General features: G+C 43.6%; 1 protein-coding gene across 1 annotated transcript; it reads left to right on the forward strand.

The window, feature by feature from the left end:
• Positions 1-9,083: 9,083 nt before the first annotated feature.
• Positions 9,084-16,043, forward strand: LOC142502425 (uncharacterized). The gene is made up of 5 exons (XM_075613395.1): positions 9,084-9,134; positions 12,868-12,928; positions 13,073-13,089; positions 14,210-14,236; positions 14,911-16,043. Exons 2-5 carry the CDS (start codon positions 12,919-12,921, stop codon positions 15,919-15,921), a joined length of 1,065 nt encoding a protein of 354 aa, XP_075469510.1. The 5' UTR covers positions 9,084-9,134; positions 12,868-12,918; the 3' UTR covers positions 15,922-16,043.
• The last annotated feature ends 2,473 nt before the right edge of the window (positions 16,044-18,516 follow it).

Below are 18,516 nucleotides of genomic sequence, written 5' to 3' on the forward strand. Positions count from 1 at the left end.
TCGGTCGTCAGCGGAAGCTCTCGACAGGGCTCGGTGTTTGGACCTCTCCGCTGTTGGATGGGATCCTCCCTTCTGGTTGGTGGGGTTATCCTCTCCACCGGGTGGGTGACAGGAGTCCAGGTTCTCGGGGAATACTGTGGGTGGCGGCCTCCCTTGAGTGATCCAGTGGCCTCGGACCCGGGACGGGCATCTCTGCGGGAGTTTGTACCAGGAACCCTCCGAGATGGGAAAGGGTCTTCCGATCGGGTTGACTGGATCTCCCGAGCTGGTGGGTTGTAGACCCCTCGATTGTCTGCTCTCCTGCCTCTAGCATCACCGGAAGCAACTGGTGTTTGCACCGGCCGTTCCCAGCTATCCTGTTGGGTGTCGTCGCCCAGGAAGTTTTCCACCAAGCGGACTGCTGACTCCAGGGAAAATGCAGCGTGTCTTTTTACCCAGGAGCGGGAGGAGGGGGGCAGTATCTGTATGAACTGTTCGAGCACAAACTGTTCAAGGATTTCTGCCTTGGTATGCTTCTCCGGTTGTATCCACCTGGTACATAAGTCTACTAAGCGGTGGGCTACGACCCGGGGTCTGTCTCTGTTTGTATATTTGACTGTCCGGAACCGCTGTCGGTAGGTCTCTGGCGTGAGGCCTAGGCGATCCAGAATAGCAGCCTTTAGTTTCTGATAGTTCATGGCCTCGTCCGCTGGAAGAGCCTGGTAGGCTGCTTGAGCTTCCCCTATGAGGAGTGGAGCCAGAGTCGTTACCCAGCGATCAACTGTCCAGCCGTGGGCCGTGGCTACCCTTTCAAAAGTGAGGAGAAATGCCTCTGGGTCTTCGGTTGGCTTCATTTTAGGCAGCATCACCGGTGGGTTATTTGGAATCCCTGGTCTGCCTGGGGCTGGGCCTTCGGCCAGCAATTGGAGTAGCTTTTCCTCTTGCCGGGCCTGTTGCTCATCTTGCTGGGCTTGTCGCTCAGCTTGCTTCTCTGCTAGCTGGAGCTGTTGCTCAAGGAACTGAGAAAAAATTGTCTCCATTTTTTAATTTTTTTTTCTGTGTGGCCCTTTAGATACAGGGGCCGTCCGACTTCCCACTTCTGACACCACTTGTGGCAGGACGGCCTGTAGCCGAGGTCAGGGAACAGTCCACACGTGTAGTTTCAGGATAATGAAAAACGTTCAATGGCTTTATTTCTCCATTACAACATAACATGCGGGTACACTGTCCCTTTAAACAAATAAATCCTGCTCCATGTTGGGAGAAAAACTAACTAGCACAGCAGACCTATCTAGCAGGCTGGCTGGCTAAACCATAACCAAACCTTTAGAGTCTTTTAAGCAGTCATGAAACAAATCTTACTTTGGCTGCAGTAAGTAGTGTGCTGTATCCGTCTGTCTAGCAGCACATCTATCCATGTGCTCTGGTCTGAAAGAGCCAGCTACTGCTAGTAACAACATCCTTTTCTACCTTGCTGGCTCTCAGGTGTCAGATTACATCCTGACTATCTAACTTCCACCTGAGTTAACCCTTATGAGTGCTGGATGAAGCACTCAGACATATGTCTCCCAGGCGTAACTGATAGGAGTTGACTTCACTCTGTCACAGTGCCTCTCGCAATTGCCATCTCCTGCTAAATTACATTATTAGCTCTAAGTTCATCCTGCATTCTGATTATTTTACACCATTAGTGGGCTACATGTACCCACCCAAGAAACAGTGGCTATGGACCATATGCTTCTTTTGTTCTATATGTCAATTAGTTGATCACTATAACAACTATAAATACACAGAATTAATATTACATACCTTACAGGTCTTAACCCCAAATCAGTAGTATCACTATGCAGGTGATATTATTAAACCCTAGTTTTATCCGTAGATACTACAGATTGTTATGTTGTTTAGGGGTCATATACCCACTCTCCCACTCTCTGACATGACAATGTTTTACTCTGGAACATAAGCATCAAGTCCATGGCTACTTAAGTAAACTATGATAGTTGGGCTAAACAGTCTGCCATGCTCTGGTACTTCACGGGTTAACCTTGACAACCACAACCTTAGTGACTATATAAACCTAGACTCACCTTATGGGACGTCCCCCTTTGATTTACATGCCCTGATGAAGCATGATACTCTGTTTTATTTGGGACCACCGTTCCTCTGATCCTGTAGGTTCCAGTGTTATATCATCTGAAGCTCTCTAACATGATCTATTGAAGCAGGGGATCTCTCCACAGCTGTCCATGTTGATACTAGCACTTCTCCACGGTCATCGGCACTGATATAATCTCACGATTAGTGCCGATGCAGGAAGTGTGCAATTAAGTTCAAGCTCTTGATTATTTGTTCAGCTACTGTAGTATCATCACGCCAGTCCATGCAGTAATCAACACCGATATAACATCCATGATCGGTGTATGATTCAGGACTAAACAGTTTGTTTATTTATTCTACACCACCATCACAGCTGAGCACTACTCCACGGACATCGGTGCTGATATATTGTGTATGGTCAGCGTTGATGTAGGAGCGTGCTACCAATTAGAGCCTTAATTGGATCTTCACTTTGATCCAGGTTGTTTACTCAGGCTGTGTAAGCTATGCATGTCTGTGCACCACGGTCGGCAGTGATCGCATTTATTTGACCCACGCAGGCACAGTAATGGTCTGTTGCTGACACCTTTAGAAGTTTCTCTTGAAGTACCTCTTGAGGTGGTGTTTTTTATGTTCTCCGATGCAGTTACATTTATGCTGAGAGTGCCTATATATTACCAAAAGCAGTTTACTGCTCTATGTGGATTATAATCCACTTTCTGACTAGGATACCTCAACGACATCTGCACTGACATAATACCAAGATCAGTGTGGATCAAGAATGCTTAACAGTAGCCACTGAGAACTTCATTACTAGTTCTTCCATCTGTTCCTTATCAACAGTAGAACGGGAATACAGAACCTTAAAAAGGACACAAGAGAGATGTACATTTAATCCCATTCTCCTTGCCTGACTAAGGCAATCCTATATATTTTTATAAACTTATATTAAGACCTAATAGTCTTTCTACCTACACTAGTGCATGATCGAGAGCACTCGTATAGTGTTCCTATATTGATCTAAGTCCCTAAATTATGTTGTTCTAATTTTAATGGTATAACAGATGTGGGGAGCTCAAACCATAAGAAAGAAAATAACAGAACAGATATCAATAGTAATACTGTGAAGAATAAATTGACAACCAATAAAATGCAGACATGCAAATATATGCACGGACGGTGGGGGAGGAATATAAATGATGCTAAAACATAAACTTACATGGCCCTGTGAAAGTCTGTGAAAGACAGTATATCTTAGGATTCCTCTCCAGCTATCAACCACGTTGGAGGTTTGACTGCCATTAACAAAATATTAGGAAAGGATCCTGAATTACAAAACGAACAGATTACATTTATATTGGACAGCATTGAATTCATCCTTACCCATAACACTTTCTGGTTCAATGGGATGTACTATTTACAAAAATGCGGCACCGCCATGGGGACCAGGTTTGCGCCTAGTTACGCGAATCTATTCATGGATATGTGGGAGACCGATTCCATCTGGTACAACCACCCATATGGCGCAAACCTGGTCCTATGGCGGCGATATATATATGACGTGATCTTCATCTGGGAAGGAGACGAAGTCGGTCTGAATAGTTTTTTACAGTACATTAATACCAACAATCTGAATTTGAAATTTACATCAGAGTACAGTTGTGAATCTATTAATTTTCTGGATCTCACTATATACATTGAGGAAGATACACTGAAAACGAAAACATCTGTTGTACTACTCACTACAAGGACCCAAGGAGATTCTCTACCGGGTAGAGCTGCATCCAGACCAATCCCGGCCAGTATCAATCATTATTTGTTACATCTTTATTTGTCTGACGGCATCTTTCGTTTATATTTCAATATTGCCTTACATTCATTTGGGAAGTGCCCCAGTTTCTTCCACTGTCTCCCTTCTAATTTTAATACCCTATATGACATTAAAATTATTTTTAATTACCTCACAAATCATTTTCAGTGGTAGGTTTCCTGTTCTTGTGTATTTGTTCCTGTCGGGAGTAAGGGCAGGATTTGCCAGAAAGCAGGATGGCCGTGGTAGCTTCAGACCAGATGATGTCACTTCCTGGATGATCAAACAGATCCCTTATACAGTAGTATCCCCCCCCCTTCAGGTTCAAATTCCGGGGCGACCGGGTCCTGGTTTTTCTGGCCGACGACGATGGGACGCCTTGACTAAAGCTGGAGCATGAAGATCCTGAGACTTCACCCAGCTTCTTTCCTCAGGACCATACCCCTTCCAATCGACCAGATATTGAATCGATCCTCTGGAGTTACGAGAGTCAAGTATCTGCTGCACTTCGTATTCAATTTGACCCTCAACATTTACCAGACTAGGAGGGGGAAGATCCTCAGAAAAGCGATTCCTCACCACTGGTTTCAGGAGGGACACATGGAAAGCGATAGGAGTTTTTAAAGAGGAGGGGTGCTCCCACCCCCTCTTCACTTGTGCACGGCTCTTCCTCACGCCGGACAGCGCCCTCACGCGGGCGCATGCAGGCAAAGGCCACAGCGGGAGTCCCCGTCCTCGGATCACGGCGCGCATCCTCTGTGCGCGGTGCACGCGCGTGACGCGCACGCAACGCACCCGAGCTCCGTGGCAACAGAGCCTGATTGCCCAATCACCTCCACCTGGCTTCCTTACCTTAGCCTATGGCAGGCTCCGCACTGGCACTCCCCAGTTCCGCCCCCTCCTTGGATTGGGCTGCTTCACCTATTTAGGCTCAGCGGTGCCATTGGCACATCGGCTGAGCATAAGCTTCCTGTTCCTGTGCTTACCTCTCCTGTCTCCTAGTATCCTGCCTTGTCTTGTTTGATCTCCCGTGTACCGACCTTGGCTTACCATTGGACCACCTACGTTCCGGACTTCTCCTACCCACACCTCTGGCAAGTATTACGACGACTCTACCCTTTCCTGACCCGGCGAGATCAACTATCCGCACTCCAGACCGGACCCCCGTGCCTGTCTGTGGTGTTATCCCTACTCCCACCTCAGTACCGAGGGTCTCGTCTAGTTTGTGGTGGGCACAGCGTGACAGACAGTTATTGAGTTTTAAGTTTTCCCAGTTTATCAGGAAGACTCAGTAATTGCTGCTCCCTTTCCCAGAATTCCATTCGTGTCTCGGCTTCACACTTCCAAGTGAGGGCAGTGACCTCATCAGACTGGAATTAAAGCTTCATCTGACTTTCCCTGCCATGTTCTACTCCCAGGCAGGAAGGATTTTGAACGGGACTATATTCCACTTAGAAAGGTCCAACCAAGTTTAGGAAGAAATTGCAGGAATATAGAGGAATTAACTTTTACAAGGTTAGCAAAACCTTTAATATGGCTGCCCCAATACCCTTGTTCCCCATATAAATGTAGCATGTGGCATTTTTCTTCAGATAACACAACCTGCCCCATTATAGCTCAAAATATTCCAACGTTTCCATAGGATTCAATTATTATGTTGGTGCAAAATATCACAACATATCCCAATAGAGCAGGGGTGGCCAACTACAATTCTCAAGGACCACCAACAGCCCGGTATAAGAGATATCCCTGCTTCAGCACAGGTGATACAGTCGAAGACTGAGCCACTGATTGTCATTTGTGCTGAAGCAGGGATATCCTGAAAATCCGACCTATTGGTGGCACGTCGACTGGAGTTGGTCACCCCTGTACTAGCGGGAATAACGAAGCCTGCAACATCTGTATGTTGATCATGCTCAGCTGTGACCCCATCCTATTCTTTTATTCTACGATGTTCGTCATAGTGACATATTACAGTACCCTACATGTCTGTCTCTTGATGCCTTTTACACTGACCAATGGCCCTGAAAATGTCCCTGTGGTTCTTTATCCACACATATCAGGAGATCCAAATCGAAAAGGTCAGACATGTGAGGTCAAAATATTGGAGCTCCCAACTTAGAGAGAGGTCAAGTCCAGCCTTGGATATATCTAGCTATGCCGCCTCTCCACAGCTATATCTCATTTTCTCAATGGCTTACTCACAGGTGCCTTTTGTGCTATACATTTAATTAACTGGTAATTGATATTTTCAGGTAAGTAGAATGAGCCTGATACATCCCTGTCACTCCTAATTAGCCCAACCTCAACTAATCTGCATTCCCCACCCTGCGTTACCTACTGTATGAGGCTCCGTCTAATTAAAGCCATAATCTAATTTACTTGGCAACGTCAATATTTTTTATATTAGTATGCTATTACTATTTCTGACTTATCCTACAAACTCTAACCCCTGTGCCATAAAACTTAAACTAGGGCACCCTTTTGGATCAGCAATTCCACTAGCAGCCTGTGTACAAACGGATGTGAGGCTAAACATATGTCTCTAAGTGTTAACGTATCAAGGTACTTTTTGCCTATTTTGATCTACTGTAGGTATCACCATATGATATCAAAAGGAGGTCGCGGGAGTTACCAGACGCACATATAATGAATGACATGTGTACAACTCTGCGTCACTTTTTTACTCTTTAAGGCAGGGGTCTCAACCGCTGTCCTCAAGGGCCGCCAACAGGCCAGGTTTTATGGATATCCCTGCTTCAGCACAGGTGGCTCAGTCAAGGACTGAGCCACTGATTGAGCCACCTGTGCTGAAACATGAGTTAAAAAATGGGCAAAACCAGTGCTCAACCAAAAACTCAGCAACATATTCATATAAAATAAGAATCTTATGGAAAGGAATTGGAGTTTTTTCCCCATTGATACATCTGGGGGCGTTTCTTTTGCTCTAGTTTTGTAGCTGGGAGAAATTAGTAAAAAAAAAAAAAATTTCAATCTTGTCAGGGGTTCTCAACTCCAGTCCTTAAGGGCCACCTGCAGATCAGGTTTTCAGGATATCCCTGCTTCAGCGCAGGTGGCTCAGTCAACGGGAAGGGGAGAGGGAGGGAGACCCATGCGAAGCCGAGCTCTTTAGCTAGTTTGAAATAAAATAACAATTCTCAATTCTACATGAATGGGTATTTCGAATAATTATTTAACCTGTTTTCAATCTCCTCTACCAGTGCAAAAGTGTTTTTTGCTACTTTGCTCTTTATAGGTTTATTTCGCTTTTTAGTCTCGGTGGAAAAGAGACAAACTAACAGACGTGTACTGATTTTCTGTGAGTTTCGCTGCCATTTTCTCGCTATGCACCCTCCCGACTCTCGCGTTCTGCTTAAGGATGTCTTCTCTCTACCCCCTTTGTATCTAAAGCCCTCTCCCGTCTTAAACCTTTCTCACTGACTGCCCCACACCTCTGGAATGCTCTTCCCCTCAATACCCGACTAGCACCCTCTCTATCCACCTTTACCACCCACCTTAAAACACACTTGCTTAATGAAGCATATGAGTTGCTCTGTGACTGATACTTTACGCCTCATACATAAACCTTGGTCCCCTGCAGACGCACTTACCAGAACGCCCTCCTACTGTCTCTGTACGTTCTTCTTACTTACCAATTAGATTGTAAGCTCTTCGGAGCAGGGACTTCTTTTCCTAAATGTCACGTTTATGTCTGAAGCACTTATTCCCATTATGTGTTATTTGTATTATCTGTTATTTATATGATTATCACGTGTATTACTGCTGTGACGCGCTATGTACATTAATGGTGCTATATAAATAAAGATATACATACATTTTGATCCCAAATCTCACTGATTTTCAATTATAAGAAGTCGACGCTTCTGGGTTAATTAAAGGGCAATAATGCAAATTTGCGATGGGTGGAAACGTTCATCTTCTCAGTGCTGACCCAGCCAGTAACTCATCGCTGTACATTTACACACAAGGCAATCAAAATAATATAATTGCAGCAAGAGAATAACAAAAATAATGATTCCTGCACTCCTACCAATTAGGCTAAAATAAAATAGTAATCTGAAAATAAATAAATCTCATGAATAAGGGTTATTTTGTTAAACCCTTTGGCCAAAGCGTTATAAGCTTGAAGCCAAGTCAAGGCATAACCATATTTTTCAGGTACCTACACTGAATATATGTCATTATTGTCCCATGGACTAGTGAAAAATATGAGAAAGCCCTGAAGGGGTTAAATAAAGCATATGCTTTTGTGAGTAGTGCAATTAAAAGCTGGCCAAAGCCAGTATCATAATTACCTTACTATAGAGATAAACTGTGGGTGCACAAATTCCCTGGGGTGAATATAATAAAACTTGCACATATTTATTTCTGTCAGTCTGATACATTCACCTACTCTTCTATGGAGGGTGATGTGCAGACTGACACTGCGGTGTATTATACCTGCACTAATTGGAAAATTGGTAGGGGCTCTGTAACTGCTATGTAAAGCTATGTAAAGCTATGTAAAGCAGATGAGCCACTAAACCTACCCCTATGACATTACATATATTCAGTGTAGGTACTTGCAAAATGTGGTTATGCCTTGCCGTGGCTTGCAGGCTTATAACGCATTGGCCAAAGGGTTAAACAAAATAACCTTTATTCATGAGATCACTATTTTATTTTAGCCTAGTTGGTAGGAGCGCAGGAATCGTCCGTTTTGGTTTTCTATACGCAAGGCCTATCTTTTAACCAGCAGCAAACTTCTATAGGGAGGAGCGCGGTAATATGTACAGCTAGAGAATAAAGCAGCATTAGCACCAGCTTACTGACTGCATCCCGCAATAGCTTATATAATGGAGGATTTTACATGTTCTATCTTTTTCTCTGACCGCATCACATGCACTATAGTTTCTAGCATGTGTCAGGGCACATTATTAAAATGTTATATCACTTTATTTTATAGAACATCCCACAAAATTATCTTAATCACAGTAATTATTTAACTGGGAAAATTACTGTTATTAACCTGGGGCATTTTAATTTTTTTTTTTTACTGTTCCCTATTTTTTGCTGACCTATTATATTTTCAACACGTCCCACTACACCGAACCCACTGAAGACACACCTATGCTGGGTTAAATACCTTAGTGTTTAGGCACTGTGTACAACACCCACTTTGGGCAGTATAAATATACAGCTATTGGCACTCTTTAAACTCAGAGTCTGCTGCCTGCTCACTAAGGTAAGTCTGATTTCGCGCTGTTTGTTCATATGACTTTGCAGGTGGAATTCAGCCATACGTGGGCTGTTTACCAAGCGTCTGAAAGATGCGTCTACAACAGGGAGAAAACAAGATTCTTAACGCATTTGAGGTCACTGGGCTCCATGTTCAAAGGGCAAATTCCGACACAGTCCATATTTTGGCGCAACTCGTGCTGAAATATACATGTGGCAGGCAGCGTCTATGTGTTAAGGTTTGTGCCATTTCCGGCATGTGTGCTTCTGCCTTCGAGGAGCGATTTATGGCGCAAGGGAGAGGAGTCAGGGCGGAGTTCTATTTGCATATTAGCGCCGATCTTGCGTTACTTTTGAAAAAAAAATTCTGAAAGAAAACTTTAGACAGAGGGAGTCGTGTTTTGGAGCAGAGCTGGGGCGTATAAGAACAGTTTCTTACATCTGATGCAGAATTTTAGACGTATTCCACCTAAGATATGGATCATTTTTATGGGCGAAATAAAAGGCAAAATAATGGCGCAGAAAGACACAGAATGTGAGATTTCTCATTATAATCTGGGCACCATGTATCTCCTTCCCAGTCCTCCTACTGACTCTCCCCAAGGTGAAAGCTGAGGCAGAGAGATGCAGAATGTGATACATCTCATTATTATCTGTGCACCATGTAACTTCCTCCCCACTCCTCCTTGATGGACAAGGATTTAGGAGTGTTTGTAGACAGCAGGCTTGGCAATAGTGCCCAAAGTCATGCAGTAGCTGCAAAGGCAAACATGATCTTATCTTGCAATAAACAGGCAATGGATGGAAGGGAAGTAAACACAATTATGCCCCTTTATAACGCATTAATAAGACCACAACTGAAATATGGAGTACAATTGTGGGCACCAGTCCAAAGAAAAGACATTATGGAACTAGAGAAATTGCAGAGAAGAGACACCAAATTAATAAAGGGTATGGATAAGCAGATGTACGAGGAGAGGCTAGCTAAATTAGATTTGTTTACATAACTATATACAAATATATTTGGGGACAGTACAAAGAGCTTTCAAAAGAATTATTCATCCAAAGGGCAGTACAAAGGACACAGGGTCATCCCTTGAGTTTGGGGGAAAGGGGATTTCACCAGCAACAAAGGGAAGAGTTATTTACAGTAAGGGCAGTTAAAATGTGGAATTAATTGCCCATGGAGACGGTGATGGCAGATACAATAGATCTGTTCAATAAAAGTTTGGACATCTGTTTAGAAAGGAAAGGTATATAGGGATATACCAAATAAGTAAACATGGGGAGGATGTTGTTCCAGGGATTAATCCGATTGCCAATTCTTGGAGTCAAGAAGGAATTTATTTTCCTCCTTATGAGATATCATTGGATGATATTTCACTGGGGGTTTTTGTTTGCCTTCCTCTGCACCAATGTACTGTAAGTGGGGATATAAAATCGAGTATCTGTCGTCTAAATTTAGCATAGGTTGAACTTGATGGACATACGTCTTTTTTCAACCTCATCTACTATGTAACTATGATAGTATGATTCTCTCCAAGTGCATGTTGGTGCAGACTATGCAAAATGCTTTGATATCTAGGTGCAGGGTGAAAAAGCCCCTGTTTTGCTCCAAAATGACATTGATGCATAGACCCCCATTGCTGCTACTGTAGATTTTCACTGGTTGTTAATATCATGCATTGTATGGCGGAAACTGTAAAAAGATCAGGGGGAAAGGGGATTGTATATGAAATCAGTGGTTGATTTCTTATAGGGCTTAGGGGTACCAAGTGCTATTACAGGGGTTGCCAACTTCAGTCCTCCGGGGGCCACCAACAGGTTTTCAGGATATCCCTGCTTCAGCACAGATGGGTCAATCGGTGGCTCAGTCAGAATGAGGAAGTCGATGTACTAATGATTCTTTTCACACGGTTTGGGCATGCGAGGACTGTTTAATAAATATGGCTTGATGTGTTTAATAAATACGGCGAGATGTGTTTTGCGTGATATCGCCCATTTGTGCACAGAAACCACCATTCTTGCACTTTACTGAGTAAGCTACATAGGAACTTATTCTAGATTGTCCGTTCAGGAACGTTTGGGGTAGAAAATCCCTATTGATGTGTAATGGGGAATTCGGTCCGAAAAGGGCCCGATCGGCCCCTTCGGCAAATATACAATAAGCCCAATAGTCTCAATGACTCAAGAAGCACAAAGACTGATTGCATGGGATATAAAATGCATGCTGCTTTCATTAGGGGCCAGATGTGAGATCAGATGAGGTGCAAGTCACTTAATAGAAAATTTGTGGGGCGTAAGAGGACTCAAAAAATGTGTGTCATAATATAATATAACATGGTAATATATATATAAGGGATTCATAACTGCTGGATTGCTGGACAATGAAGTCTGTAATTAGGGTAAGATGAGAACGTAAAAGCAATTTGTAAACGAGAAAAACATGGATTTATATTTGCACTGTTAAAAGAGAAAGGCGATGAATAAACATGGGATTAAAACTCGTTTGGAAACACTGTCAAAACCTGACATCCAAAGGAAGAGCAGACTACAGCAATCTGAAATTACATCTAATGATATGATTGGCTCATTAATTATATAAAAAAGTATTTAGTGACAGTATGGGAAGCCAGCCGCCCATAATAAAATGAGGTGACACGCCAAATAATTAGCAGAAGGGGCTTGTTCAGTCCTGTTTTAACTCCTTCAGTGCAGGAGGCATACAAGGCCAGCTTGGTGCAGTATTGCTGTGTATTCCTATGAATAGGATGTCAGTGAATGAATGTTACACTGCCAGTGATGGAAATATGACTGAGCATTGTTACTTTTTTAAATTAGAAACGATGACTCGTTTTCCATTTAAAAAAAGATCTGTTTGGGAAATGTATTCTCTGCTTGTGCTCCTGTGCTACATGTATAACTTTAACATGGAAGATAACGAGGTGTAAAGAGGTTTTTACTGGATGACTTTCTCATTTCCTACAATCAGGCAGGGGACCGCAACGTTTTATTTGTGTTGCGACTATGATAGTAATATTATGTGTACTGCTTAGAAAGCCAGGTGCCTGTTTAAAACAGACGTGCCCTGAATTCATTCAATTTTAACATGGACTAAAGGAGCATTTTTGATGTAGGAGCGCTGCCTTGGGTTGGATCCTAGTGTCGACTATTCTGGTGACCTTGGGCACATCATGTAATCTGCTGCAGGGGGGCTCTACATCAGTCCTCAAGACCACACAACAGGTCAGGTTTTAAGGATATCCCAGCTTCAGCACAGGTGGCTCAATCAGAGGCTCAGCCGAAGAACCACCTGTGCTGAAGCAGCGACTGATTGAGCCACCTGTGCTGAAGCAGGGACTGATTGAGCCACCTGTGCTGAAGCATATATATATCCTTAAAACCTGACCTGTTGGGAGGGGGGGGGATCTTGAGGATTTGAGTTGAGCACCCCTGATCTACTTTACCCTTGTCTCAAATTCCAAAATTAGGAACTTGTAAGCGCTATGCAAGAACAAATATCATTATTAAAAATGGCAGGTGCCCATTACACACAGCATTACTTCCAAACAAGTCACCCGCCATGATTGGAGAGCCCAGCTATTATCCAAAGCTAAATGAGGTAGAGGCACTGCTTGCTTTCGATCACTTTTCTTCTGCCCGTGTCTTCTAACCTTTAAATATTTGGTGCTGCTTCTCCCCTTATAATGACAGCAAACAAAATGTTTTGCCGTTCGCAGGTCTTTTCTCCAGTTCTCTGCCGGAAAGAAAAATCTAAACCAGCCACAGCCATGGACAGAGGTAGGAAGCTTTAGATAACTGTGCCTGCTTCTGGGCTTCGGATATTCTATACTATCTTTTGTTTGGGGTGTCGATCTTCAGATAAAACACGGCGTTTTCCATTAATATTTGCTCACATATATATTATTTTTTTTTCATTTGCAGCTTCAAAGCAATCTAAGGTAAGCTGATATCTCAAATAAATACTTCATGTAATAGTGAAAAAAATTAATACACAGATTCCCAAAGAGCTCTGACAAACCCCAACCATTACCACATAATATATACTGTATATGCATATAAGTGTCAAAAGGAGTGCTAGTGGGCGTGGCTAAATGTATACAACAAAAAACTAAAATGCCCAAAGCTACTTCCAATGTGACAGAAATACACAGTGCAATACCTATATATCTCTTTGGAGATCTTTCCTATATCTCTTTGGAGATATATAGGTATTGCACTGTGTATTTTTGTCACATTGGAAGTAGCTTTGGGCATTTTTGTTTTGTGTTTTGTGTTTTGTTTTTTGTTTTTAATCTAATAGAGGGCTGTTTTTCTGCTCTGCAAAAACATACTGTATGGGAAAACATGCATTTTGTGTAATTTTCACAGAAAGAAAATACAAATAATAAAATATATATAATATATGTACATCAGCTGTGGTAGCTGGCAAAATAATTTTGTGTGCAATCAGAAAACACTAAAAGCAGCTCGTTATCCACACGTGGCTCTAGCCCTATTGGTTCAGAGATAAGTGGGATTTGCAGAGAGATACAACTGAAATCTATGGGCGACCGGATATTTCCAAACGGTAGAGATGCCATTAAAGTTTATTAGGGCTTATGATCCTCTAAGAGGGAGATCCTAGTTTTACAAAGGTGATCCCACCAGAGAGCTTGGCGTGTGCAAGTGGGTGATGCCACGGAAGTGTATGTCGTGTGTAAGGGGCGGTCCTGTTGAACTGAATAGTGTATAAATAAGTGATCCCATTGAAGTGTATGGTGTTTGTTAGAGGAGAATCCCATTGAAGTGTATGGTGTTTGTTAGAGGAGAATCCCATTGAAGTGTATAGTTTAAGAGGCATTCCCATTGAACTATATATATAGTGTGTACATGCTAATCCCATTAAAGTGTATAGTGTTTGTAAGAGAGGAATCCCACTGAAGCGTATTGTGTGTGTAAGAGGGTAGGGCGATGAAAATGAGTGTGCTTTGTCCTCTATAATGGACAAAGTAATGAACAGCGCTGCTGGTATCTAACTGTACATTTATACTGTTTTTGGTTGTTTCGTTTTTTTTGCAGCCTTCTGATAATAAGCAAAGCACTTTGGTAAGTATAAAGCCAATAAAGTGAAATAACTTACTATACCAAAATTAAATGACAACAATCCACAATGGAAACACCACAATGGGAATTACCCTAAGTAACACTTGTAGTAAGTTAACATAGCTATATGTATTCATGTAGTGCTTGTCAATGCTTCTCATGCACTGCCAGGTAAACATGTGTAGTAATGGACCATAATATAATATATACCGGTATATAGTATATTAAAGGACCAGAGCACAAGCAATGTAAATTGTTGCAAAATAAAACTTTACTATAGGGATCTACTCTGTGCAGCTCTTATGTACTGATCTGTTGGGATATCTATAGTGTTTCTTAGTACAGATGGACAGGACCATCCTCCCTTAAAGTCTTCCTTTATTTATTTGCGTCAATCTTCCTTCCAACATCCATCTTTCTCTCTCGAGTTACGCTGAAGGGTTTCCCAATGTGCCAGCCCTATCCTGTTCTATCCTGTGAGGCTGGGACTTGTGTGCGGGCTCAGGACCCACAGCGTTAAAACAATGTTTTCTAACATATGTGAAGCCGTAGGCGCCTCTTTGGAGGCTGGTATTTACCATGCAGCAACGCTGAGAAAATCCTTCCAGCGGCGGGTCCTGATGGGTTGATACTGGTGTAAATATGGTGTTAATATATATATTTTTTGTTTTTTATAGACTGCATTGGACAAAGGAAGCCAAGGAAGTGTCCAGGGCAAAGTGTGTGGGAAGCAGCAACAAGGACAAGATCACGGGCAGCAACATGTGCAGGGGCAAGGGAGTTTGTGCCAGCAACAGGGACAAGGGCAAGGGTGTGGGCTGCAGCAAGGTAGTGGGCAACAGAGCCAAGGCAGTGGGCAACAAGGTAGTGGGTACCAACAGCAAGGACAGGGTCAACAGGGAAGAGGCAATGGCAAAGAGAGCCAAGTGAGTGAGAAGCAAGGTAGTGGGTACCAGCAGCTAGCACAGGGCCAAGGGAGTGGGCAAGTGAGCCAAGGGAGTGGGCAAGTGAGCCAAGGGAGTGGGCAACAGAGCCAAGGGAGTGAGCAACAAGTGTCAGGCAGTGGGCAAGTGAGCCAAGGGAGTGGGCAACAGGTGGCAGGCAGTGGGCAAGTGAGCCAAGGGAGTGGGCAACAGGTGTCAGGAAGTGGGCAAGTGAGCCAAGGGAGTGGGCAACAGGTGGCAGGCAGTGGGCAAGTGAGCCAAGGGAGTGGGCAACAGGTGTCAGGCAGTGGGCAAGTGTGCCAAGGGAGTGGGCAACAGGGACAAGGCAGTAGTCAAGTGAGCGGGCAACAGAGCCAAGGGAGTGTGCAACAAAGCCAAGGGAGTGTGCAGCAAGCCGGTGGTTACCAGCAAGTACAGGGCAGTGGGCAACAGAGCCAAGGGAGCGTGCAGCAAAGCCAAGGGAGCGTGCAGCAAAGCCAAGGGAGTGGGCAACAGAGCCAAGGGAGTGGGCAACAGAGCCAAGGGAGTGGGCAGCAGAGCCAAGGGAGTGGGCAGCAAGCTGGTGGTTACCAGCAAGTACAGGGCAGTGGGCAGCAGAGCCAAGGGAGCGTGCAGCAAGGTAGTGGGCAACAGGGACAGAGGCAAGATCATGGAAAGCATGGGCAAGAACGTGGGGCAGGACAGGGGCAGGAACATGGGCAAGGTTCCTCCTCTTGCTTTAAGCAGGGAAAAGACAAGCAATAGACCTGTCTATTTACATCCCGGTCTCTATATTCAGCTTAATGTAATACAAGGCGCCATATAACTTCACTCTATGTAGAACTAGTTGAAAAGCATTCTAATAAAATCATGTTACCTTTCCCGCAGTGGCTGCTTTTGGGTGTGTGTTTTTACTCAACTTGAGCCCTCGTGCTTGTGGTTCTTATTGTTCTTATCCATTGTCCAAAATATTGTCATTTTCAGGCTATTTAGAATCGTGCCTGACATGTGACACCATCAACAATGGCCACAGCGTGTGACATAATGAAAAGACTCACAGAAATAGCAATGACACCATTTGGCTGTGCAAAAAAATAACACTATTCAGACTTACAGATGGGAGAAGGAGCGGCCCAGTGAGTAAAGACACTGACTGGCACTGAGTGTGAAGCAGGGGAGCCTGGTTCAATTCCCGGTGTCGGCTCCTTGTGACCTTGGGCAAGTCACTTTATCTCCCTGTGCCTCAGGCACCAAAAACAACGATTGTAAGCTCCACGGGGAAGGGACCTGTGCTTGCAAAATGTCTCTGTAAAGCGCTACGTACAACTAGCAGCGCTATACAAGAACATGCTATTATTATAACCTACAAGTGCTGAATGGAACAAATGAACATTTAAAAGAATAATACATAGAACACTGAAGAATAATACTTAAACAAATATTGAAAGAGAATAATTAGTCAAAAGAATGATATACTAATGTTTAACAATGTGAACAGTAACTCAGAGTTTCAGTTTGCTCTGTTTTCTATAACACACGGGCAGTGTTTCTGTCCGTGCAGATGCGCTGTGTGTGGCATGCCTTGAACGATACCGATGTCACGTGATTAAACGCTAAAACCAGCATCTTGTTAGCTCGTTTCCTCGTCAGTTTCTAACCAACATCTAGATTGGAGGAAGGGATAAAAGTTCCAAATGTGCAATGTACGTCACAGGCTCGGTGACGCACACCAGGCTCGGTCCGATGGGTACCGGGAAATCCCGGCATGAGGTGGGCCTTTCAGGTCTAAATTGGCCAGCTCTCCTGGAATTACCAGGAGACTGACTGAATCTGCCATGGCAGTGAGAGTGCAGTCTGCTAGTGTATGTGTGTATCACTATGTGTATATATGTTTATTAATACGTGTCTATGAGTGCATGCATGTATAAGTCTGTGTATGTATACAAGAGTGCATACCCTTTTGTCACGCCCAGCACATCTGTGAGCACGTGACTAGTATATGGGATAATTACAATATCTCTTTAATCCGCTGCCACCATCAAAGGGTTAGACGATGTACATACAGAGCCTCTGGTCTCTGTTTATTATGAAAACTATGCACGTAACACATAAAAATCTGTTGTAGCAAAATGTGTCCGAAAATGTAAATACTCTCTCCTTAGGGTGCAACAGTCCAATCAGAGCCCAAAGCATTACTTATTAAAGTTTAGATTTAATATACAGAAAGTATTGTGCTTAGGTTACAAAAAAAGTTTACAACAAGAAATATACAGTATAAAATGCAGACAGTTCCTTAAAATTAAAAGATAAAATAAACAGAATCTAACTTACTTGATCGCATCACATTGATCAGATCTTTTCCAAAGAGGTCATGGATTGGAAGTTGGGAATTCCCGTATCTGGTTGACATCAGACACACTTTAGGAAATGTCCTGCAAGTCCCGCCCCCTGATATTCTGTCATGCAAGCCCCGCCCCCTGATATTCTGTCATGCAAGCCCCGCCCCCTGATATTCTGTCATGCAAGCCCCGCCCCCCTGATATTCTACACAACACACAGGCATCTTTTTCAAGTTCCCTTTAAATGGTTTCCGTCAGGACAGCCATATTTCAATCCCCCCCACTTGCAAATCCAGGTGTTGACTCCAGATAGCCTTAGACCCATAAAACACGTACAACTAAGCCTCGCCCGGGGTTTGACTGGCATGAAAAATAATTCTTGTATTTTTAACACAATTTGCAAGTCAACATTAACCTCTCGTGTGCCAGATTGATTAAAATACTTAATACTTTCTGCTATTTCAATTACACCCCCCCCCCCCCCTTGAAGGGAGCAAAATTGACTGTCTCGCAAGCCACTCTCTGTGCCCACATGGATACCGCACTCACGTTGGCATGATGAACATAGCATCCCAATCAGGGGTCCCCATCACTACTGGCTGTCTCTTTCTAGCTGTGTCTAGATCTGTTTCTGGCAGCCTCTTGAGCTCTCTCTTGCCCTCTGGAGATCTCGCTGTTGCTACTGCTCTTTTTATTGCTGCCTCTTTCTCTGGCTCTCTCTTACGTTTTCTCTCTCTGACGGCCTTGCTTTTTTTCTTACTGTCGCTCTTGTTCTCTCTGGCTGTCTATTGTGCCTGCTCTCTTGCTCTGACAATCCCTCTCACTGTATTGCTTCTCCCACTCTCAGCCTCTCTCTCTTTCTTTGGCTGGCTGTCTCTCTGCCTTTTTCCCTCTCACTATTCTATCTCTCTCTGTCTCAGCCTCTCTCTCTCTTCCTTTTGCTGGCTGTCTCTCTGCCTTACTGGATGTCTCTTTTTCCCTGTCTTTCTTTCTCTGACTGCATCTCTCTGTCTTTGTCTCT

Source organism: Ascaphus truei, chromosome 9 (genome assembly GCF_040206685.1).
Source record: "Ascaphus truei isolate aAscTru1 chromosome 9, aAscTru1.hap1, whole genome shotgun sequence".
Lineage (NCBI taxonomy): Eukaryota > Metazoa > Chordata > Amphibia > Anura > Ascaphidae > Ascaphus > Ascaphus truei.

Coding starts and splice junctions, on each gene's coding strand:
- LOC142502425 (XM_075613395.1), top strand. Junction 14,237..14,910: donor ATAATAAGCAAAGCACTTTG/GTAAGTATAAAG, acceptor TGTTTTTTATAG/ACTGCATTGGACAAAGGAAG.